The following is a 19,175-nucleotide window of genomic DNA, read 5'->3' as shown; positions in this document are numbered from 1 at the left end:
TCGGCTGAAAATTTGAGTTTCACTCGAAATTTTAAACAAATTTTCAATCTCTGAACCTTTTCCTCTGAAAAATTGAGAAATAACATTCAAAAACAATTGAACTTAATGTCCTTTTGGCCGTCATAAAAGTTCCATTATAAAATAGCACAAAACCTGACGAAAGGACGGCGGGAAAGACAGAAAACGAATAAAAATTCCCATAAAAATTTTGGTTTTAGACCCCCCTTTTCCCCGTGTTGTTCGATTTTTTCACTTTTTGGAAAAAATTTATTTTTCAAACAAATTGGCAGAAATTTGGTTCATTTCTACTATTTTTTATCGATTTTCTATTATTATGAAGTGAGTTTTCTGAGAAAAATTTGAATTTCGCGCCAATCTGCCAATCAAAAAAAAAATAGGTCAAATTACAGTAATCCCTACCAAATCCAGCTTCTCACCACCGACCAAAGCCGTGAGGAGACCCAAAGAAACCAAGAAGCGGCGCTGGAAAATGCAAAGGAGAAAATCCAAAAGGTTACGGTATCCGAAAAGCGGTTCCACCTGACAGTTATCGTCTTATCACTGGTAATCATGGCCCTGATGATAGCCCTTTGGGCCAGTTTATGGCCCAGTGGGAGCTCAAATGCTCCGAATGGGAGCCCAGAGACTTGCTGGTCAAAGGAGTGCGTGGGTGTTTTGGCGATGATTGTAAGTGTGTACAAACCCTCCTACAGTACTACAGTAACCCCTAAATTCCAGAAAAACTACCAAAATGCCAGTGTGGACCCTTGTGAGGACTTCTTCGAGCACACTTGCGGACGTTACTCGGAGCACGTGATGGATGATAACAGCTGGGGTTATGTGCAGTACAAACAGCTTTTGTATCAGGTTTTTGGTGAGTTGGATGTTAAATTTGGATATAAAATTTTACACTGAGCATTTTGTTAGTTGGAAATTTTTTGATAGCTCTAACCGTTGCAGAGATACGGGCGGTCAAAGTTGAAAGGGAGAGAGTGTGGAGGGAGGGGAGACGCAGACATTGCGCTGCGTCTCTCCTCCTCCCGCACTCTCTGCTCTCTGCGCGCCCTTCTCTTTAACAGCCTCTATCTCTGCAACGGTTAGAGCTATCGAAAAACTTCCATCTGACAAAATACTCAAAATTTTGTGATCTACAATCTGAATATTGGAATAAGACGTTTCAGTTGAAATCTAAGAAAATACAAATTGGGTAAAATAAATAAATACGTATACAAACGCAAAATTTTGCGCTGAGCATTTTGTTAGTTGGAAATTTTTTGATAGCTCTCCCGGTTACAGAGATACGAGCGGTCAAAGTTGAGAGGGAGAGAGTGTAGAGGGAGGGGAGACGCAGAGCACCACAACCTGCGTCTCCCCTCCTCCCATACTCTCTGCTCTCTGCGCGCCCTTCTCTTTAACAGCCTCTATCTCTGCAACGGTTAGAGCTATCGAAAAACTTCCAACTGACAAAATACTCAAAATTTTGTGATCTACAATCTGAATATTAAAATAAAACGTTTCAGTTGATATCTAAGAAAATACAAATCGGGTAAAATAAATCAATACTTATTTAAACGCAAAATTCTACGCTGAGCATTTTGTTAGTTGGAAATTTTTTGATAGCTCTCCCGGTTACAGAGATACGAGCGGTCAAAGTTTAAAGGGAGAGAGTGTGGAGGGAGGGGAGACGCAGACCAAACCACACCCTGCGTCTCGTTCTTTCCGATGCCGCTGCCAATTAACAAGTATTTCTTCAGCTATCGCTCGAAAAACCAATAAATTCAATTCAAAACCGAATGAGCAGTTGAGAATATTCACGAAAAGCTGTCTGGATCGAAAAGAGATGGATGAGGACACATTTCAAGATTTACGGAATGATATTGAAGAGCGTGGCGGTTTTCCGATGATCGATCCGAATTGGAATGAGGAGAAGTTCGATTTGAGTGGTAGGACCCCACCTAGAGGCTTCCAATTTTTCCTTTTTTTTCCAGATATGCTTGCCAAGTACCTTTCGATCAACCGTAATCGAATGGGATTCTTGTCAGTAGAGCCGTACGCCGCTATCGAAGGAAACAAGTCTGTGAACAGGCTTTACGTGTCGCCGGGACCTCATTGGGTGTACAATTGGGCGATGGGAATCTCGATTTATAAGGATTCGGTGGCTTTTGTAAGAATTTCGGAGGGGTCTGGGCTAGCTGGGTTCGGTGAGGACAGGGTCTGTGACAAGCCCGTTTGGGCCAAGTAAAGCCCGCCGAGCATTGTAGATCAGAGTTAGGTCAGATGGGTCTGAAGTTCAGCCCGTGGTTAGACAGACTTGTGGGCCCACTGTGGGCTTAGTCCGTGGCAAGGTGAAATTGTGGGCCCACCGTTTGCGTAGCCCGGCCCACTGGGGCTCCGCCCATAATAAGACGGGCCTGTAGGCCCACTGTTTGCGTAGCCCGGCTCACTGGAGCTCAGCACATAATAAGCCGCACTTATGGGCTCACTGGGCCTCAGCCCATAATAAGACGGAATTGTGGGCCCACTGGAGCTGAGCCTGTGATAAGACGGACTTGTAGGTTCACTGGAGCTCAGTTTGTGGTAAGACTGACTTGTGGGCTCACTGTGGGCTCAGCCCGGCTCGGGAGCTTATGGAGACTAGATTATATACTGAGCTAGGCTTCAACGTAGAGCTCTAGCCGTAGATAAACCTGAGAAAAATTGGCTGATCCTAGGCCCACTCGGTCGTACGGCCTGAAAGATACTAGGTGAACCTGAGCTAGGGACTCTTGCTGGGCCCGTGGACTTTTGTCAGGCCAGGCTACTCTAGGCAAGCTTATCATGCGGCCTAGAACGAGGCCCAGGCAGGAAACTTCAATTTTCAGATGCTCCGACGCCTGCTAAAACTTGAAAACCGGGAGCTCAACGAAACGATCTATGACAAGGAATTCGCAGAGCTTGTTCAACTTGAAGCCAACTTCTCCACGGTATTTTTTTCCCTAAATCCAGTTTATTTTTTTTCAATTTCCAACCAATTTTTGAGCTTGCCGACTATAGAAACCTGGCGCTGGACAATGATAACATGTCGAAATCGAGAAATCTGACGGATCTCGTGAAAATGATCCCGGAGATCGATTGGATCAAGATTTTGAAGGCGCTGGCGCGCCATGGAACCAGTGAAGAGGACGAGGAGAAGCTGTTGGAGCGGGTGACAGTTCATGGGGCTGGAGAGTACTTTTTTGGGGAAAATCGGGAAGTAAGTTATAGTTTTTGGGCGATAGCTGATGGAAAACCTTTTATGTGAGAACTGCATTGTAAAGAGCACCAATTTTTAAATATTTTATCAGTTGGAAGTTTTTCGATTGCATTATCGGCTGCAGAGATACAGACGGTTAAAAGAGGAGCGCGCAGAGAGCATGGGAGGAGGGGAGACGCAGGGTGTGGTTTGGTCTGCGTCTCCCCTCCCTCTACACTTTCTCCCTCTCAACTTTGACCGCCCGTATCTCTGCAACGGTTAGAGCTATCAAAAAACTTCCAACTAACAAAATGATCAGCGTAAAATTTTGCGTTTAAAAAAATATTTACTTTTTAAGAAATTTAAGCTTATCGTTTGGATATTTTTTAGGGCTAGAGAAAAAACATATTCATTTAATTATCAAAATTCAGATTCTAGATCAAAAAATTCTGAATATTTTAACAGTTGGAAGTTTTGCGCTAGCGTTGTTGGCTGCGGAGTTACAGGCAGTCACAGGAGAAGCGCGCAGGGAATATGGGAGGAGGGGAGACGCAGACTGTTCACTGCGTCTCCCCTCCCTCCACACTATCTCCCTCTCAACTTTGACCGCCCGTATCTCTGCAACGGATTGAGCTGTCAAACAATTTTCAACTACCAAAATGATCAGCGTAAATTTTTCTATTGATTAAAATATTTTTCAGCTTGCCCGGATTGCAACGGAAACGCCAAAATCGGCGCTAGCAAACTACCTCGTGGTCCGACAACTGATCGATGTGGCGCTCTACTTTTATGATAAGGATCAACCCAGGCAGAATAAGTTCTACAACCACGTGGATCAGCAATCGTTCTGCGCTACTGTAAGTCCTTGGAACTCTCCGAACAAAAACAAAAATCTTTTTAAAAATCTTATAGCAAGTCGCCTCGTTCTTCCCCATGCCATCCATGAACGTTTTCATCGAGTCGTCCCAGTTCAAAATAGAAAATTTGAAAGTTATCGAAGAAATGTTCGTGAAGATCAAGGCTGAATATGAGCAGATTTTCACGGAAAATGAGTACTTGGAGCTCGAGATTCGGGAGTTTTTGATTCGAAAGTTGAATGCGATCGATGGGAAGTTCGGGTTGGATCAGTACACGGAAGGGAAGCCGTTGCTGGAGAAAATGTATGAGACTGTAAGTTTCAGAGGACACCGTCCCGAAAAGCCAGCTTCCTTTACAGCTCAACTTCCTGGACACGGACTCCCCGTGGCAGGTGTACATGAAAATGTGGCGACACTGGTCCGAACAGCTCGTCGAGCACATTGTACACGACACCCCGCTGGACCCGGTTAATTTGAAAATGTTCGGAACCCATGCGGCTTACCAGCCCTATCCTAACCATTTTTGTGAGTTTCGGGTTGTTTTTTTTGAGCCCCAGCACGCTTTTGGAAATGTAAGATTTTGCTGAATTAGGTCATTTTGGCTCGGCCACGGTCGCTTGATCTACAAAAAATGCGGGAATTTTCACCTCCCGCATTTTTCGAAGATCAAAGCGAAATGGGACTTTCTGACTCCACGGGGTCCATTTACGGAGCGTCGCGTATCGCGTCGCGGCACGGCTTTCATTGAAAACTAAAACTAAATGTGTTTGTCCGTGTGGAGTCCACGTTGATTGTCAATGGAGCGCGAAAACGCTATGCGGAAGGCCAGAAGCTCGTGCCCCGGAAGTTCCCAAATTTTCCAGACATCAATCTACCATATCTGACGTATCCGTGGATGGATGCGGATTTCCCTGCCAACACGAATTATGGGTACCTCGGTTACGTTATTGGACACGAGATCGGACATGCATTTGATCATTTCCACCGGAAACTTGACGAAAGCGGCAGGCAACAACAGTACTGGTTCACCGAGACCAACTCGTCGAATACAGAGTACGAGCTACGGGAAAAATGCCTACGGGATCAGTATTCGGCGTACAAGGAGCCCGGCTATGACTTTTTTGTCAGTTTTAAAAGTTAGAGATCTCTTCGACAATTAAAATTGCACATTTTAGATGAACGGGACCCACTGTAGATACGAGATCGCCGGAGATCATATGGGAATTCGGACAGCTTTTCGGGTTTTTGAAAAAGTGAAGAAAGAGGATAGGTTCAGGCTGCCCGGCTTGGAAATGTCGGAGGAACAGTTGTTCTTCTATAACTATGCATTTGTGAGTTTAGGCCAATGAGCAGGCCACTAACCTTGGCCGGATTAGACCGTTCTAGTCCCATAAGGCATAAATAATTAATAGGCCTGAAAGTACGAATCGATACTAACGTAGGCGCTTATAGGCACCTGCTCCCATCATATGTTCTTGGCTTTGACCTTTGGCCTAAGGTCTGAATTTAGCCTGAGACTAGGCCTTGAGCTAAGATCAGGCTTCGGCCTAAGGTCTGGGCCCATAACTTCACATCTGAAAAATCGTTAGTCTCATCTATCTACAACATGGTCTCTGACTTAGACAGACATTGGCCAGAGTTCCTTTTCGGCGAATCCGACAAATCGGCAAACCGGCAAATTGCCGATTTACCGAATTTGCCGGAAAAACGGCAATTGCCGAAAATTTTGGGCAAATTGTGGTTCTGCACATTCTTTTTTTTTTTTTGGAAAATTCAGAATTTCAATTTTAATTCCAGCAAATCGGCAAATTTCCGGAAAAAAAAATTTCCTGCAAATCGGCAAACCGGCAATTTGCCGGAATTTAAATTTTCCGACAAATCGGCAAACCGGCAAATTGCCAATTTACCGAATTTGCCGGAAAAACGGCAATTGCCGAAAATTTTCAAGTGTTTCCGTCTTAAAAAAAGAATCAAAAACCCCTCTAAAAACTAAAAAAAAACTTCCGGCAAATTGATATTCGGCAATCGGCAGATCGACAAATTGCCGGAATTGAAAAATTCCGGCAAATCGGCAAACCGGCAATGTCCCGGGAATAAAAAATTCCGGCAAATCGGCAAACCGGCAATATGCCGATTTGCCGCCCCCCATCCGGTTCATGTATCCATATTTCCAGCGACAATGTGACGTGTACAACCCGAATAAGTTGCCGAGAAACATGCTTGCCCGGCAACACCCGACAAATCGATACCGCGTGAACGGTGTCATTCAGAATATTCCAGAATTTGCGGAGGCCTTCAACTGCCCCAAAAATTCACCAATGAACCCGGAGATGAAGTGTAAATTGTACTGAATTGTGTAAACTATGTCTGATAAAATTAATAAAATTAATTTTTCAATTCAAAATATGTTTTATTCTGTTCTATGTATAATACACTAGTAGTTCATCAGTACGGCACCCAGCAATCATCATTATCGTCATAATCCTCGTGACTAACTCCATAGCTGTGTTCGATGCGGTCAAGTTTCTCGGTCGGTTTCTTTTGTTTCTTTTGAGTAGCGATATTTTGATCTACTGAATCCCATTTCTCAATACAAGTCGTCCCTTTTTTGCCAGTAATCTTCCAGTGGTTAATTTTAAATTCAAAGAGAAACTCGATAAGTTCAGTGGGCGACAAAATCAAGAAACGGTTGTTGTGGAACACAAAGTCCTTCTTTTTCCAAAGCTGAAAAAAAAACATATTTTAACGTAACACGTAGTTACGGTTTGATCTACAAAAAATGCGGGAACATTTTTTCCCGAAAAAAATATGACGTCAGCATGTTCTTACCCATCAGTTCCCGCATTTCTTGTAGATCAACGTAGATTAATCCAAAATGAGACACTTTGACACCACGTGACGCAGTGATAAGATTCGCAAGAATACTTTGAGGCTCCCAGGTGAGTCAGGCGCGAAAAGCGAGCTTCCCAATGAAGTGCGAAAAGTAGTTATTTGGAAGCGGCCGACACGTTCGATGTTTCTAAAAACATGTGGAACATTTCGAGAACTTTTAGAAAGTATAGAAATTTTTTGGTACCTTCCGGCAATTTCTAGAAAAAATAAATTAAAATAGAGAAATTCCTTCTCTTGGAATTGAACTCATCACTACCAACGCCATCTACATATAAACACTCGATCGATATATACACCGTTTTCCCGTTTGTGGTTCGCCTGCCTTTCCCGTCAAGACGGGGGGAGGCGATGACGTGCGTCGTCCTCGCGCGTCTCTTCTACGATCGATAGGTGTTCCCAGTAACCTGCATTCTTTCCACTGCAACTAGCGGAACCCGTGAGTTGTCCGTACATCCAGATGATGACCTCCCTTCATATTGTTGTCCCACCACTGCCAGAGCTCTGCGAAAGCAAATCTCTGGCCTGGCGGAGGGCCAGCTAACCCTCTCCCTCAAGCCTTCGGGAGCTTCCTGGGTTATCGGTGAATTTTGGGCGGTCGTTGTTGGGTGCCGCATGTCTTTGACCCTCGCTAAGTGCGAGGGAGCCGGGTAAAACCGCACGTTCGAATGGCCTCTAACCCAACTCGAGCTCGAGCTTCGGGGCTCGCGCTCTTCGGGGCTTGCGCTCGTCGGGGCTCGCGCTCTTCGGGGCTTGCGCTCGTCGGGCTTGCGCTCGAGGTTCAGGTTAGGGTAGGCCAAGTCTGCCTAGGGCGGGCTAGGGCTGCCTAGTTAGGCTTAGTGTTGTGTATTGAGCGAGTAACAAGGAGAGAAGAAGTTTATTACAAGAGAGTGTAAGAAGTAATGAATTATAAAGAGAGGTCGCTTACGCGATAAGTTCATGATGACCCAAAGGTCACGTCTGTATAAAGTTCAGGTTTACGTTCCGTCCACAACATCTCCCCTCTTATATGACAAAAAGCCAGAAATTATGCCTGGGCTAGGGGCATCACGACCAGAGGCGGTATCTCGACCTCTGCGCCGAGTGGAGACATGATCAGTGTTTGGGGCTGATCCTCGCACAACTTGTCGTGGGTGGCTCTGTCGAAGAGAATGACGCAGGAGGATGCCGGGTTGGAAACGCTCGCCGTCACTCGCAACATCGGATTCCAGCAGGGGGTCCAGATGGGTTTCTTTGATTGGCGAACTTCCAGCAGTATATGATTGGCGACTCTTAGCCACACGGCGACGTCTTCTGTGGCTTTTCTTCAACGAACTCTTGCTCTCCGTGACATGAATCGTAGTTATATTTGCACCAGAAGCATTCCGAGCATTGCCGGCAACCGACGAGACGACTTCACGAGCAGATCGAGAACCAACAGACTCACAAGCTGACAAATCTGGAGCACTAAAACCAAAAACAGAAGAATCTGAAACTAAAACTGGATTAGCTTCCCTCCCCTCCCCACGGACACCTTGAGCGACAAATTTTTGGCGGCAACTAGAGCGCGGAATGTTTTCCAAGAGCGACAATTTACACGGATTTTCGATGAATGATGAAGCATAGTCATTCCCACGGCTCCGGCGACCGCAAATGTGACGGAGTTGGTTCGTGTGAATCCTTTGAATTCTCGATCCCAACTGTACTTCATAGAGTACTCCGTTCACTTGTCTTTGAACCACTCCATAAATCCAGCCAAAATCGTGCTCTCCTTGAACCCGAGCAAGGCACAATTGCCCAATCTGAAACGCTTTATTGCGCGCAAATCTTACATACTGGCGCTTACTACTACGCGGCGCAGATGCAACAACATGTCTCCCAACATTTTCAGCACGATCTTTGTATCCAGTAGGAATCCTTGAGAACGAGTGCGAATTTTGCTTCGAATTATCCACAGTGGATATATGATTAACCATTACGGCCAGAGCATCACGCATTTGAGGCGAGTGGCGCATCCAACTGGTGCCTAGCAGATTATTGTTTCTGTTCCAGACGTACACATACTCAGTGTATTCGACACCTTTGACTTTGAACCATACGAGCACTCTACCTTTGACAGCGATTTCAGTACCATTGGCACAGCAAATTTTGTGGTGGACCTTTTCGAGATGCGGTTTCCCGATCTTTTGCCAGTTCTGGACACTGATAAGGGTGATGTCACTGCCTGTATCAAAAGTGAAATCGATCTGTTGTCCTTCCACGTTCAACCGGAGACTAGGCGATGTCTGTCTTCCAGACCCAACCTCGAGCGTATTCACTTCAGAATGCTCAGTCTTACGATTGGTCACACCTGAATTGGTGGAACTCTGAGGACAGTCTTTTGAAACGTGCCCGACTACTTTACACTTGTAACAATACGGAGGTCTGTAGTTTCCTTTTCTCGAATCCTTCTTCTTGTCATCTGCATCAACTTGGTTTACTTCGAATTTCGGATGTCTGGCGGGAGTTACTGTGATGACTTTGGATTGCTGCTGCGTTTGGATGTAACGGATCCATTCGTCATGGACGTCGGATAACTTGAGTTTTTCATCTTTTCTCTCAAACTGTTCGTAATATTGCATCAAATAACGCTTTGCTAGGGCGTCCTCCGGCGCATCCATTCCACGTAAGAAGATAAAGATCGACCAATCATCTGTCGACATATTCGAGAGTTTTGCATCGAGAACTGCCTCACCAACGAGGTTCGTATACTCGAGCGGATCCATAGACGCTCCAGAGGCTCGACTGATAAGGAGACAACTCTGGCGTCTAATCATCAGACTACGCTGAGAACCGAAAGACTTGCTAAGAGCTTTGATAGTGTCTTCGACAGGAACGCTATAGATATCCTCAACATCACGTTGTGAATCTACAAATCGTTGAAACGTCGATTCCTCGAGACGAGCTACCAACATGCGATTTCTTTCGCGATTTGAGAGCTCAGCTCCATCTTCGGTAAATGTGAGCTTGTGCCGAGCCCACCACTTCGTGAAGGAATCTGGTTCCGACACATCAAAATGGTACTTGGGTAACTGACGCAGCAAGTCACTCATAAGTTTTACGCTATTTAGCGGTTTTTCACCCACAGCCACGAATCTAGGCTGATCCCCCTGCGCCGCGCGCAGCCGCTTATTCTCTTCCAGCAACGCCTGCGACATCTCCCTCTGTTGCTTCAGCAACGCCGACTGGTTTTTATTGTCCTCCATAACCTGCTGAGAAATCTCAGTCTGAGTTTGGAGTTGGGCTTGCATAGTTGTGAGCGTCTCAGCGAGCAAATTTGGGTTAGCGGATGATTTACCTGACGATTCCATTGTCCTGGTGTGGTTTCGATATTCCTGATCGCCACTGTTGTGTATTGAGCGAGTAACAAGGAGAGAAGAAGTTTATTACAAGAGAGTGTAAGAAGTAATGAATTATAAAGAGAGGTCGCTTCCGCGATAAGTTCATGATGACCCAAAGGTCACGTCTGTATAAAGTTCAGGTTTACGTTCCGTCCACAACACTTAGGTTTAGGCTCAGGATAATGGAAGTTTCTGAAAATATCTAGAAACTTTTAGAAAAATCTAGAAATTTTCGAAAACATCTGGAAACTTCCGGCAACATTTTAGTAAAATCTAGGCAGTTCTAGAAACTTCCGCAATTTTCTGTGATTATGTCCCCAAACAATATCTGTGATTATCCCCAAACAGTGAACGTTTTTCAATTCAAATTTTTCATTCTATTCTACACTATTCACACAAGAAGTACTCTATAAAAATTGTTCATCATCACGGCAGCAAGACATCATCGTCACCATCATAATCCCCGAGGTTGACTCCAAAAATTTTTTCGATGCGGTCAAGTTTCTCGGTCGGTTTCTTTTGTTTCTTTCGAGTAGCGATATTTTGATCTACTGAATCCCATTTCTCAATACAAGTCTTCTCTTTTTTGCCAGTAATCTTATAGTGGTTAATTTTGAATTCGAAAAGGAACTCGATGAGTTCAGTGGGCGATACGATCAAGAAACGGTTGTTATGGAACACAAAGTCGCATTTTTTCCAAAGCTGAAATTTACCAAATTTGCTTTTGAAATAGTAGCAGCTTGGACGCTACAATGGTTGTAACGTCTAATGTGTGACAAAAGTAATAGGCTATACTAATGCGATAAGATTCATGAAAAAACACTTGCCAGATCTTCTGAAGGAGTGACAATGATGTGTGGACCGATATCATCTCGATGGTACATGGATGGAAAGTTCTTATCGTTCGTTGCAGCATAATCTGGATCCAGCAAATGCGGCAGTGTACCGGTTGTGTAAACAAAACATCCCAATTCAGAAAGAAGGTCCTTGATGAACTTTGACAAATCTTTCTTGATTTTCTTGAACAAGTGAAGATGCACTTTAACGCCGGTCAAATAGGGAATTCGGCTCTCCTGGACGTGTCGATGAATCTGTCGGCATGTTTTGAATGATGTAGAGTTCATACACACTTCTTCCACTTGAAACTTGTAGTCATCAACAAAGTTCTTACGATCCTTGATTGATGCTTTAAGCCAGGATGATTTCATGACGACTGTCTTTCTGCAAAATTTAAATTATCATCATGCCAAGCACTTTCTTGTTAGATACTTGAAAAAATATGCAATCATCTTATAGAAATCAAAATCCTTAGTGTAATCAAACGTGACAGATCCATTCTCATTTTCCGGTAAGACAATATGGGTTGCATCTTCCACTTTTCTGACCACCTGAAATTTAAAAAATAAAGAAATTCAGGGAGCACATCAACCGCTTACATTTCCAGCGTATAGTTTGCTGAACTCCGTTCTCGAAATGTAGTATTCGCTGGTTTCATCCTTATCAAGTTCATTCACGTAGCACCAAACTTTGTAATTCTCGGGTCCAAACTTGGGGAACTTCCGCGGGAACTTTTTGCCCTTAAACTTGTTGAACACGGCAAGAAGCTCATCCCGCTTCTCCACTTTTCCAGCCAACTCGATGGGAAGTTGGTAGTTGCTGTCTATTTTGTTGACGTCGGCACCGTTGCGAATGAGATACTCTACAAAATTGGGCAGTCCTTCTTGAACAGCCATGTGAAGAGGAGTGAAGAATTCGTAATCGCCACCTGGAACGAGTGAATTAAAGGTTTGCGTAATTTATTTTAGTATTTGAGTATTATGTCAGTTTTTTGCCAGAAAGTTGCGGGATGGTCTTAGCCTAAGCCTAAGCTTAATCCAAAGCTTAATCCTAAGCCTAACCTTTTTTGCCAGAAAGTTGCACTAACAAGGGAAGTCTTTGAGGGGGTCCGTAGATTTGGGGTTCTCATGCTAAAATTCCTACAGAAGAGTGTTAGTTATGATCTCTCCAAAAAATTTAGCTGCCCCGGTCAAGTTTCAGCAAAGTTATGACGTTTTGAAATTTCAGTTAAAAACACCATTGAAATCCACTGTCTTACCATGCAGTCCACGCAAATCTCAGCTTGCGTGACCACCGAAAATGTGACACCCACCACATTGAGTTGAAAAATGTCCTTGGTGGCCGAGTTGGGAGTGCGCGCGTATGATAAGATTTAAGCTTTGGTTCGATTCCTTCTATTTTTGAAATATTTTTGTAAGTTGAATAAAGTTTTAAACAACTCATTCAAACATTTTTGCGCATTTTTAAAGTGATTTTATTCTTATTCGGGAACCTAGAATCATTGCCCGCACTTTTTGGAAATTTTTATTTTTTTCATTTTTGCTCAAAATTTCTTGATCAACTCCAAGCAAAAAATTCAAAAAATTTCATTTTTCTAAACAATTATGAAATTGATATGTTGTTGTTCAGAAATGTATGAAACGTACATTACACAAGTTTTAACTCTCTATTCGCAAGTAAACCGTCGAAATGATCTACATCTCACGAACTTTGTGCAAAATATTTAACCAACTTTGAAGTTGCATAACTTCGTTGAGATAAATTATTTTGAAAAATGATCAACTAACAAAATGTTTGTTGAATAACAGTGAACAAAGTTTTAGTTTTAAACTTTTTGATACCTTCAGCCACCAAAAAGTTGTGACCGTTTTCCAAAACACAATGTTAATAGAAAAACTAGCCAAATTCCAACCTTGTTTTCTTCTTTGTAGCTGGAGGTATCAAAAAGTTTATAATTAAAACTTTGTTTACTGTTATTCAACAAACATTTTGTTAGTTGATCATTTTTCAAAATAATTTATCTCAACGAAGTTATGCAACTTCAAAGTTGGTTAAATATTTTGCACAAAGTTCGTGAGATGTAGATCATTTCGACGGTTTACTTGCGAATAGAGAGTTAAAACTTGTGTAATGTACGTTTCATACATTTCTGAACAACAACATAGCAATTTCATAATTGTTTAGAAAAATGAAATTTTTTGATTTTTTGCTTGGAGTTGATCAAGAAATTTTGAGCAAAAATGAAAAAAATAAAAATTTCCAAAAAGTGCGGACAATGATTCTAGGTTCCCGAATAAGAATAAAATCACTTTAAAAATGCGCAAAAATGTTTGAATGAGTTGTTTAAAACTTTATTCAACTTACAAAAATATTTCAAAAATAGAAGGAATCGAACCAAAGCTTAAATCTTATCATACGCGCGCACTCCCAACTCGGCCACCAAGGACATTTTTCAACTCAATGTGGTGGGTGTGACATTTTCGGTGGTCACGCAAGCTGAGATTTGCGTGGACTGCATGGTAAGACAGTGGATTTCAATGGTGTTTTTAACTGAAATTTCAAAACGTCATAACTTTGCTGAAACTTGACCGGGGCAGCTAAATTTTTTGGAGAGATCATAACTAACACTCTTCTGTAGGAATTTTAGCATGAGAACCCCAAATCTACGGACCCCTCAAAGACTTCCCTTGTAAAGCGTGTTTGTCAGATGTGTCAAAAGTTTTCATGAATCATGTTTGATGGAAATAATTAAATATGTATTGAATAAATTTGGGGCAATTTTACTCCTAAGTCTAAGCCTATGCCTAAGCCTAAGCCTAAGCCTAAGCCTAAGACTAAGACTAAACCTAAACCTAAGCCCAAGCCTAAGCCTAATCCTAAGCCTAAGCTTAAGCCTCTCTAGTCAAAAACAGACTCACCGGATGTCAACTGCTGTAACTTTTTTTCGAATATAGCTATATTATTTTAACAATAAGGAAACTGTATAAAAAGTAATCGGCAAAATTTTGCAGGTTGAAAACTTTTTTCGAACTATTATATACGAGTTTGAACAACTCAAACGAATCACCACAAAACCGAAAACAAATAAAATATTGGTCGGCACTGTAACGAACTCACCAAAGGCATTCACATCTGCTCCCTCATCGACACATCGTTTAAATGTTTCATAGTTTTTCTCACGAATTGCTTCATGCAACTTTATGTATCTGTTACGATTATAATCATTCGGTCCAGGAACTCTAATTTGATTTTGAATAGTTAATCCATTATGGCGTGAATAATTTGGATCATTCTGAATTTTCTTCTCCTCTGGAAATGCATCTCATTAGAACATCTTTACGATTTAAATGCTACAGTGCATCCAACTGCTTTGATCTCCTCTCTATTTGTAGGGTTTAGGGCGTTTACAAAATAATGGCATCGGATTCTCTCTCTCTCTATCTTAAAAATCTGAGATCAGAAGAGAAAATAACTGAAAAAAATCGACCGCCTGAGATTTTCGATAATTCAGCCAAAAAAATTATATTTTTGCTTTTTTTAAGGTGTTTGGTATCCTGAATACGATTCCAATATTATTTTCTCATGAAAAAAAAATAGTAAATGCCCTAAACCCCTCAAATGAGGGTTTCATAGCGGTTGGGCGCACATGACACTTACGTATATGTCTCCAAATAAAATATCCAGCTACAGCACCAATTGTAATAAGAAGTACACCGCCAATGGAAATAGCAGCATACACCAGAACACTATCCTCACTGAAAGAAAGAATATTATTGATTATCGCTGAGAACCGCATACCTCTCGATATTTCCACCAGCCGCAAAAAAATCAGAGAAGAATTCATCGATTTTCACGATACTCAACGAGGCACCTTTGAAAGTCGAGCGATGGTTAGCATAGTTCAACTTCAGGGATCCGAGAGTCTTGAAGGATGGAGCAGCTTTTTTGATATCATTCACGGCGCTAGTGCTCAAAGTTTTGGCAACTGGATCTTCTAGCAATGACGAATTGACAGTAACTCCAGACACTTCACTAGCCTTTTCGAATATGGCTCCAAGTTCTCGAAGGCCTTGACCAGTATGATTATTTGCAAAACTCTCCAAACTCGCCAAATTCAACAACATCTTTTTCAGCTCAAGTTTTAGTGATAAGGCGTCGGTTGTTCTTAGAATCTTCTGAACTTCTGCAAAAACGGGATCGGTGGAGCTCGCTGCAGTGGACACTACATTCTTCTTGTCGTACACCTTACTGAGCTGTCGGAGAAGATTCAGTCCTTTTCCAAGGTCTTGTGATGCCAAAAGATTAGGAAGTTTCGCTGGATCAATTGAACCGGTAGCTCGGCGTGTTCGTTTCTCATCTAATGATTTTTTTACAGAAAAGTACAGATTTTGAAGTTTCGATATTTGATCCAGAAATGAAATTGTTGCTTTATCATTCTTTGCATGAACTCCAAATGCACGGATGTTGGAACCAAATTTCATCAAGTCTGAGGCCAAACTGCTATCAAATTTCTTATCCTTCAGGCATTCGAGGGTGGTAATCAGATTTGTTCTTTTCAAAACATCTTGCATGTTTTTGATAATTGACATGTTCTTATTAGTATCTCTGATCAAAATAGAAGTTCCAGTTTGTTTTATTTCGTCAAAATACTTTGAAGCTGTTGCGACCTTTTCCGCAAATTTCTTGTAGGTTTCATTCGCTCTCATTGCATCAATTTGGCCCTTTGTTATTGCGATTGACGCAGTTGCATTAATTTTTTTAATGTCAGCTAAGAGTGATTTGAACACCTTTCCGTCTCCGTAAACATTCAGATCAGCAATCTTCTTTATCAGTGATTTTGTTTGGTTAGCGGCAACATCCAATTGTTTCAAATTGCGAATTGTGTCTCGAAACTCATCAAAATTAACTTTCATTGTTGTTTCTAACAACTTATCGATGCATCCACCAACTTCTGAAACCGATTTTTGCAGCTTTTCAAGCTCAACAGGAGACACGTCTTTTTGTGAACTGAACAAGATTGTCGATGTATTCACGGAATTAATACTTTTAGCAGATGGTTGAAGGGATGTAAAAGTTGCTCCAATTTCTACAATCTGTGAACTCATTCTATCAAAGGCAGATAGATATTCTTTAAGAATGTCTAACGATTTTTGATCGTTTACAGCAATCTTTTCTACGAACCAATCACTTTTTAAATCATCCTTCACTGCTTGTACATCTTTTATCCTGTTGAGAAAACCCGACGTCAAAGAATGACTTGATGTAGAATTTGATGAAGCGATCAGAACAATCTTCAGACTTTTTGAAATTGATTCTTCAATGGAATTCAATAAACTGGATTGTTTGAATAGTGGAATAGTTGCCAAAAACTCATTTTTCATATTCTTGAAATCTCCCGTGAGCTTTTTTATTTCACTGAATGAGTTCACATACGGCTCCACCACCTCGCCTAAGTGCTCAACAATATTGAAATTCTGTGATTGATTGATAAACGACCAGATCGATTTCAATTTAGTTTCAAAATTGGGTGCACCAGACAAAATGATACCAAGTGGATCAAGCTTTTCTTGAAGATTAGGAATGCTATCAATTATCTTTTTATCTGCATCTGCTGATTTCCACTCCAATTCGAAAAAGACATTCAGGGAATTGGAATATGTTTCTATTGAAGACGGAATGTCTTCTGCTGGAAAACTCAATGCTCCCTCCGCTTTATCAATAGCATCCTTCAAATCAGCATCCTTTGCCTTTTTCAACATCTCCACATTCTTTCCCATATCTCCCAAATGCTTCAATCTCTGAGCATTCTTTGCACCATCCAGTGAACTCTTCGTCAACGCCCCCGCATCCTTTGCAATACCAATGTATCCCTCTTTTGCCTTTTTCACATCAAGACTCTGAAGGTAAGAGAACCCGTCACCTGGTGAAATATTCAGAAGTTCATCCAGAAGATTATCCACTTTCATTGACTTGTCGTTGAGTCCTTTTTGAATCGTGATTGCATTGGTGACACGAGCAACGATGGAGAGCTTGTCAATGGCATCGTGGAGAGCAGATGAGCTAGGAGGTGAGGGAGCAGCTGAAAATAAAATAATTTAAAATGTTTGAAAAATGGGCTTGTGGTTTTTTTCTGGTTTTGAAAATTAAAAAAAAACTGAGTAATCGGTTGATGTTTCACGATATTTTCCGAGCAGGAGTGTGCGGCAAATTTTCCGAAATTGCCGAGCACTGAAAATTTCAAAAATGTGGACTCGCCGAATTTTCCGACCTCGGGAAATTTTGAAATTTGCCGCACACTTTAAACTTTTCATAGAAATTGTGTCCAATACTTTAGATCAGAAAATTTTCAAAATTTGTCGCATACCCCTGTTTCCGAGTTTTGCACTTCATTATATAATTATTGGATTGTAGTAAGTGGCTTTAGGTTTGAAATTAATTTATTGTTGAACCAAAAAAACATATTTCTAATTCACAAATGCTACGTGAACTCGCCAAAATGTATTGTCAGCGTTTTCAGTCATTTCTAATTTTTAATGTGATTACGTTAAAAACTCCGGAAAAAAAAAACAATCTTACACGAAATGCTCAAGACAAGAAACAGCAATAATAGGAAAAAAAACGTTTCTGAAAGTGTGTATTTTGTCCCATATAACATGGCTGAACCGATTTGTTTCTCTTTTATATATTTCAAAATTTGAAAGTTTATCGCGGCATTTATGCAGCCGTCCAAAAAAAAGAATACCTGGTTTCGATTGGAATCCATTGAGCATCAGCAACAATAAATTGATAAGTAGATTTTTCTTCATTCTGCGAACAAAACGAATTCAGTCGGACGAAAGAAATGAATCGAATTTGTTATGATTTGTCAGCATGAGGGAAAAAGACAAACACGTGTAGGGTTTTTTGGGGTTTTTGAAATTTCACGTAAAATTTAGATTTTAAAAATTTTTTTGTCATTTCTCTATTAAACAATAGGTTGTACAATTTTTGAGAAAAAATTGAGAAAAAAAAGATCCTGCTAAAATGAGAAAAAAAGGCGCAATACAGGTTGTAGTTTTTTGGTTTTTTCGTAACAAAAAAAACTAAAAAGTTGTTTCTGAAAACTGGTATATGTTAGTTCAGGGATGTGCAGCGAATTTGCCGAATTCGCCGAGCACGGCAAACTTCAAAAAAGTAAATTTTCCGAATTTGTCGAGTTCAGCAAATTTTGAGATTTGCCGAACACCCCTGTTTTAGTTGGTTTGAGGAAAAAATCGAAAATTTTTTGTTGTTTTGTTTTTTGGTTTTCTGAAGAAATTCGATTTTTTTTTGGTCGTTTCGTGACAGCGTTTAGTCAACATTTTAGCAGTTTTTGTGTAAAATTCGTGTAGATCACAACAGAAATACGATTTGAGAGAAAATGAATCTGTGATCTACGCGTGACCGAATAATGTTATCTTCTGAAAAATTGTAATCTACTGCGAATGACTGCAACTGGGTAAACTGACGTACCTTTAGAACCTGATAAGCTGCGAACTTTTCAAACATATTTTCTAAAAGTTAAAATGATGGAAAAGTTTTTGGTACTTTTTCAAAAAGAAATTCCGTTTTTTCTTCGAGATATTGCATTTTGCACAACTCCTGTTTTCAACTGAAAAACTTGTCAAAATTTTTACCCACAATTCTAGATTTTAATGTTTTTTCCAGAACAGAAAAGTAGCAATTAATTTATTTTATAAACATCATTTACTATATATAAACGCTTATTCCATTTGTCCATAGTTTGTAGTCTATGTAGTCTTTGTAATCTGTGAAGTTTTGGCTTCTGGAGGAATAGTGAGTTGGGCTTAGTGTAGGGATATAGTATATATATATATAGTACTGTAGTGGTACAATAGAGTTACGGTAGGAGTACTGTATGATTACGGTAGTTTCAGAAAAATTAGTTTTCAGCACCAGAAGTCGGGGGCCGTGCCGGAGATCCAGTCCACAGCTGGTTCATTTTATAAAAAAGATTAACCGCACATGAGGGCACCAATATTT

At 41.1% G+C, this 19,175-nt stretch overlaps 3 protein-coding genes and 1 non-coding gene across 4 annotated transcripts; 2 read left to right on the top strand and 2 right to left on the bottom strand.

Annotated features, from left to right (window-relative positions):
* Positions 1-174: 174 nt before the first annotated feature.
* Positions 175-6,471, top strand: nep-18 (Neprilysin). The gene is made up of 13 exons (NM_061896.2): positions 175-339; positions 411-687; positions 739-874; positions 1,755-1,943; positions 1,989-2,164; positions 2,862-2,963; positions 3,020-3,232; positions 3,913-4,068; positions 4,124-4,381; positions 4,428-4,593; positions 4,932-5,191; positions 5,244-5,399; positions 6,243-6,471. The coding sequence occupies exons 2-13, from the start codon at positions 571-573 to the stop codon at positions 6,417-6,419; spliced, it is 2,106 nt and encodes a 701-aa protein (NP_494297.1). The 5' UTR covers positions 175-339; positions 411-570; the 3' UTR covers positions 6,420-6,471.
* A 978-nt stretch (positions 6,472-7,449) lies between these two features.
* K02F6.11 lies at positions 7,450-7,620 on the top strand. The gene has a single exon (NR_101667.1). It is a non-coding gene; the product is annotated as a small nucleolar RNA K02F6.11 (small nucleolar RNA).
* Positions 7,621-7,934: 314 nt separating this feature from the next.
* Positions 7,935-10,286, bottom strand: K02F6.1 (CCHC-type domain-containing protein; the record flags this gene model as incomplete). The annotated part of the gene is made up of 1 exon (NM_061895.3): positions 7,935-10,286. One exon carries the CDS (start codon positions 10,284-10,286, stop codon positions 7,935-7,937), a length of 2,352 nt encoding a protein of 783 aa, NP_494296.1.
* Positions 10,287-10,675: 389 nt separating this feature from the next.
* K02F6.3 (uncharacterized protein) lies at positions 10,676-18,023 on the bottom strand. The gene is made up of 8 exons (NM_061893.4): positions 17,896-18,023; positions 14,952-17,232; positions 14,811-14,908; positions 14,271-14,462; positions 11,753-12,081; positions 11,586-11,704; positions 11,144-11,537; positions 10,676-11,018 (listed from the first exon to the last, which is right to left on the bottom strand). Exons 1-8 carry the CDS (start codon positions 17,957-17,959, stop codon positions 10,743-10,745), a joined length of 3,753 nt encoding a protein of 1,250 aa, NP_494294.3. The 5' UTR covers positions 17,960-18,023; the 3' UTR covers positions 10,676-10,742.
* Positions 18,024-19,175: the final 1,152 nt, after the last annotated feature.

This window comes from Caenorhabditis elegans, chromosome II (genome assembly GCF_000002985.6).
Source record: "Caenorhabditis elegans chromosome II".
NCBI lineage: Eukaryota > Metazoa > Nematoda > Chromadorea > Rhabditida > Rhabditidae > Caenorhabditis > Caenorhabditis elegans.
This window is presented reverse-complemented; position numbering and strand designations above follow the sequence as displayed.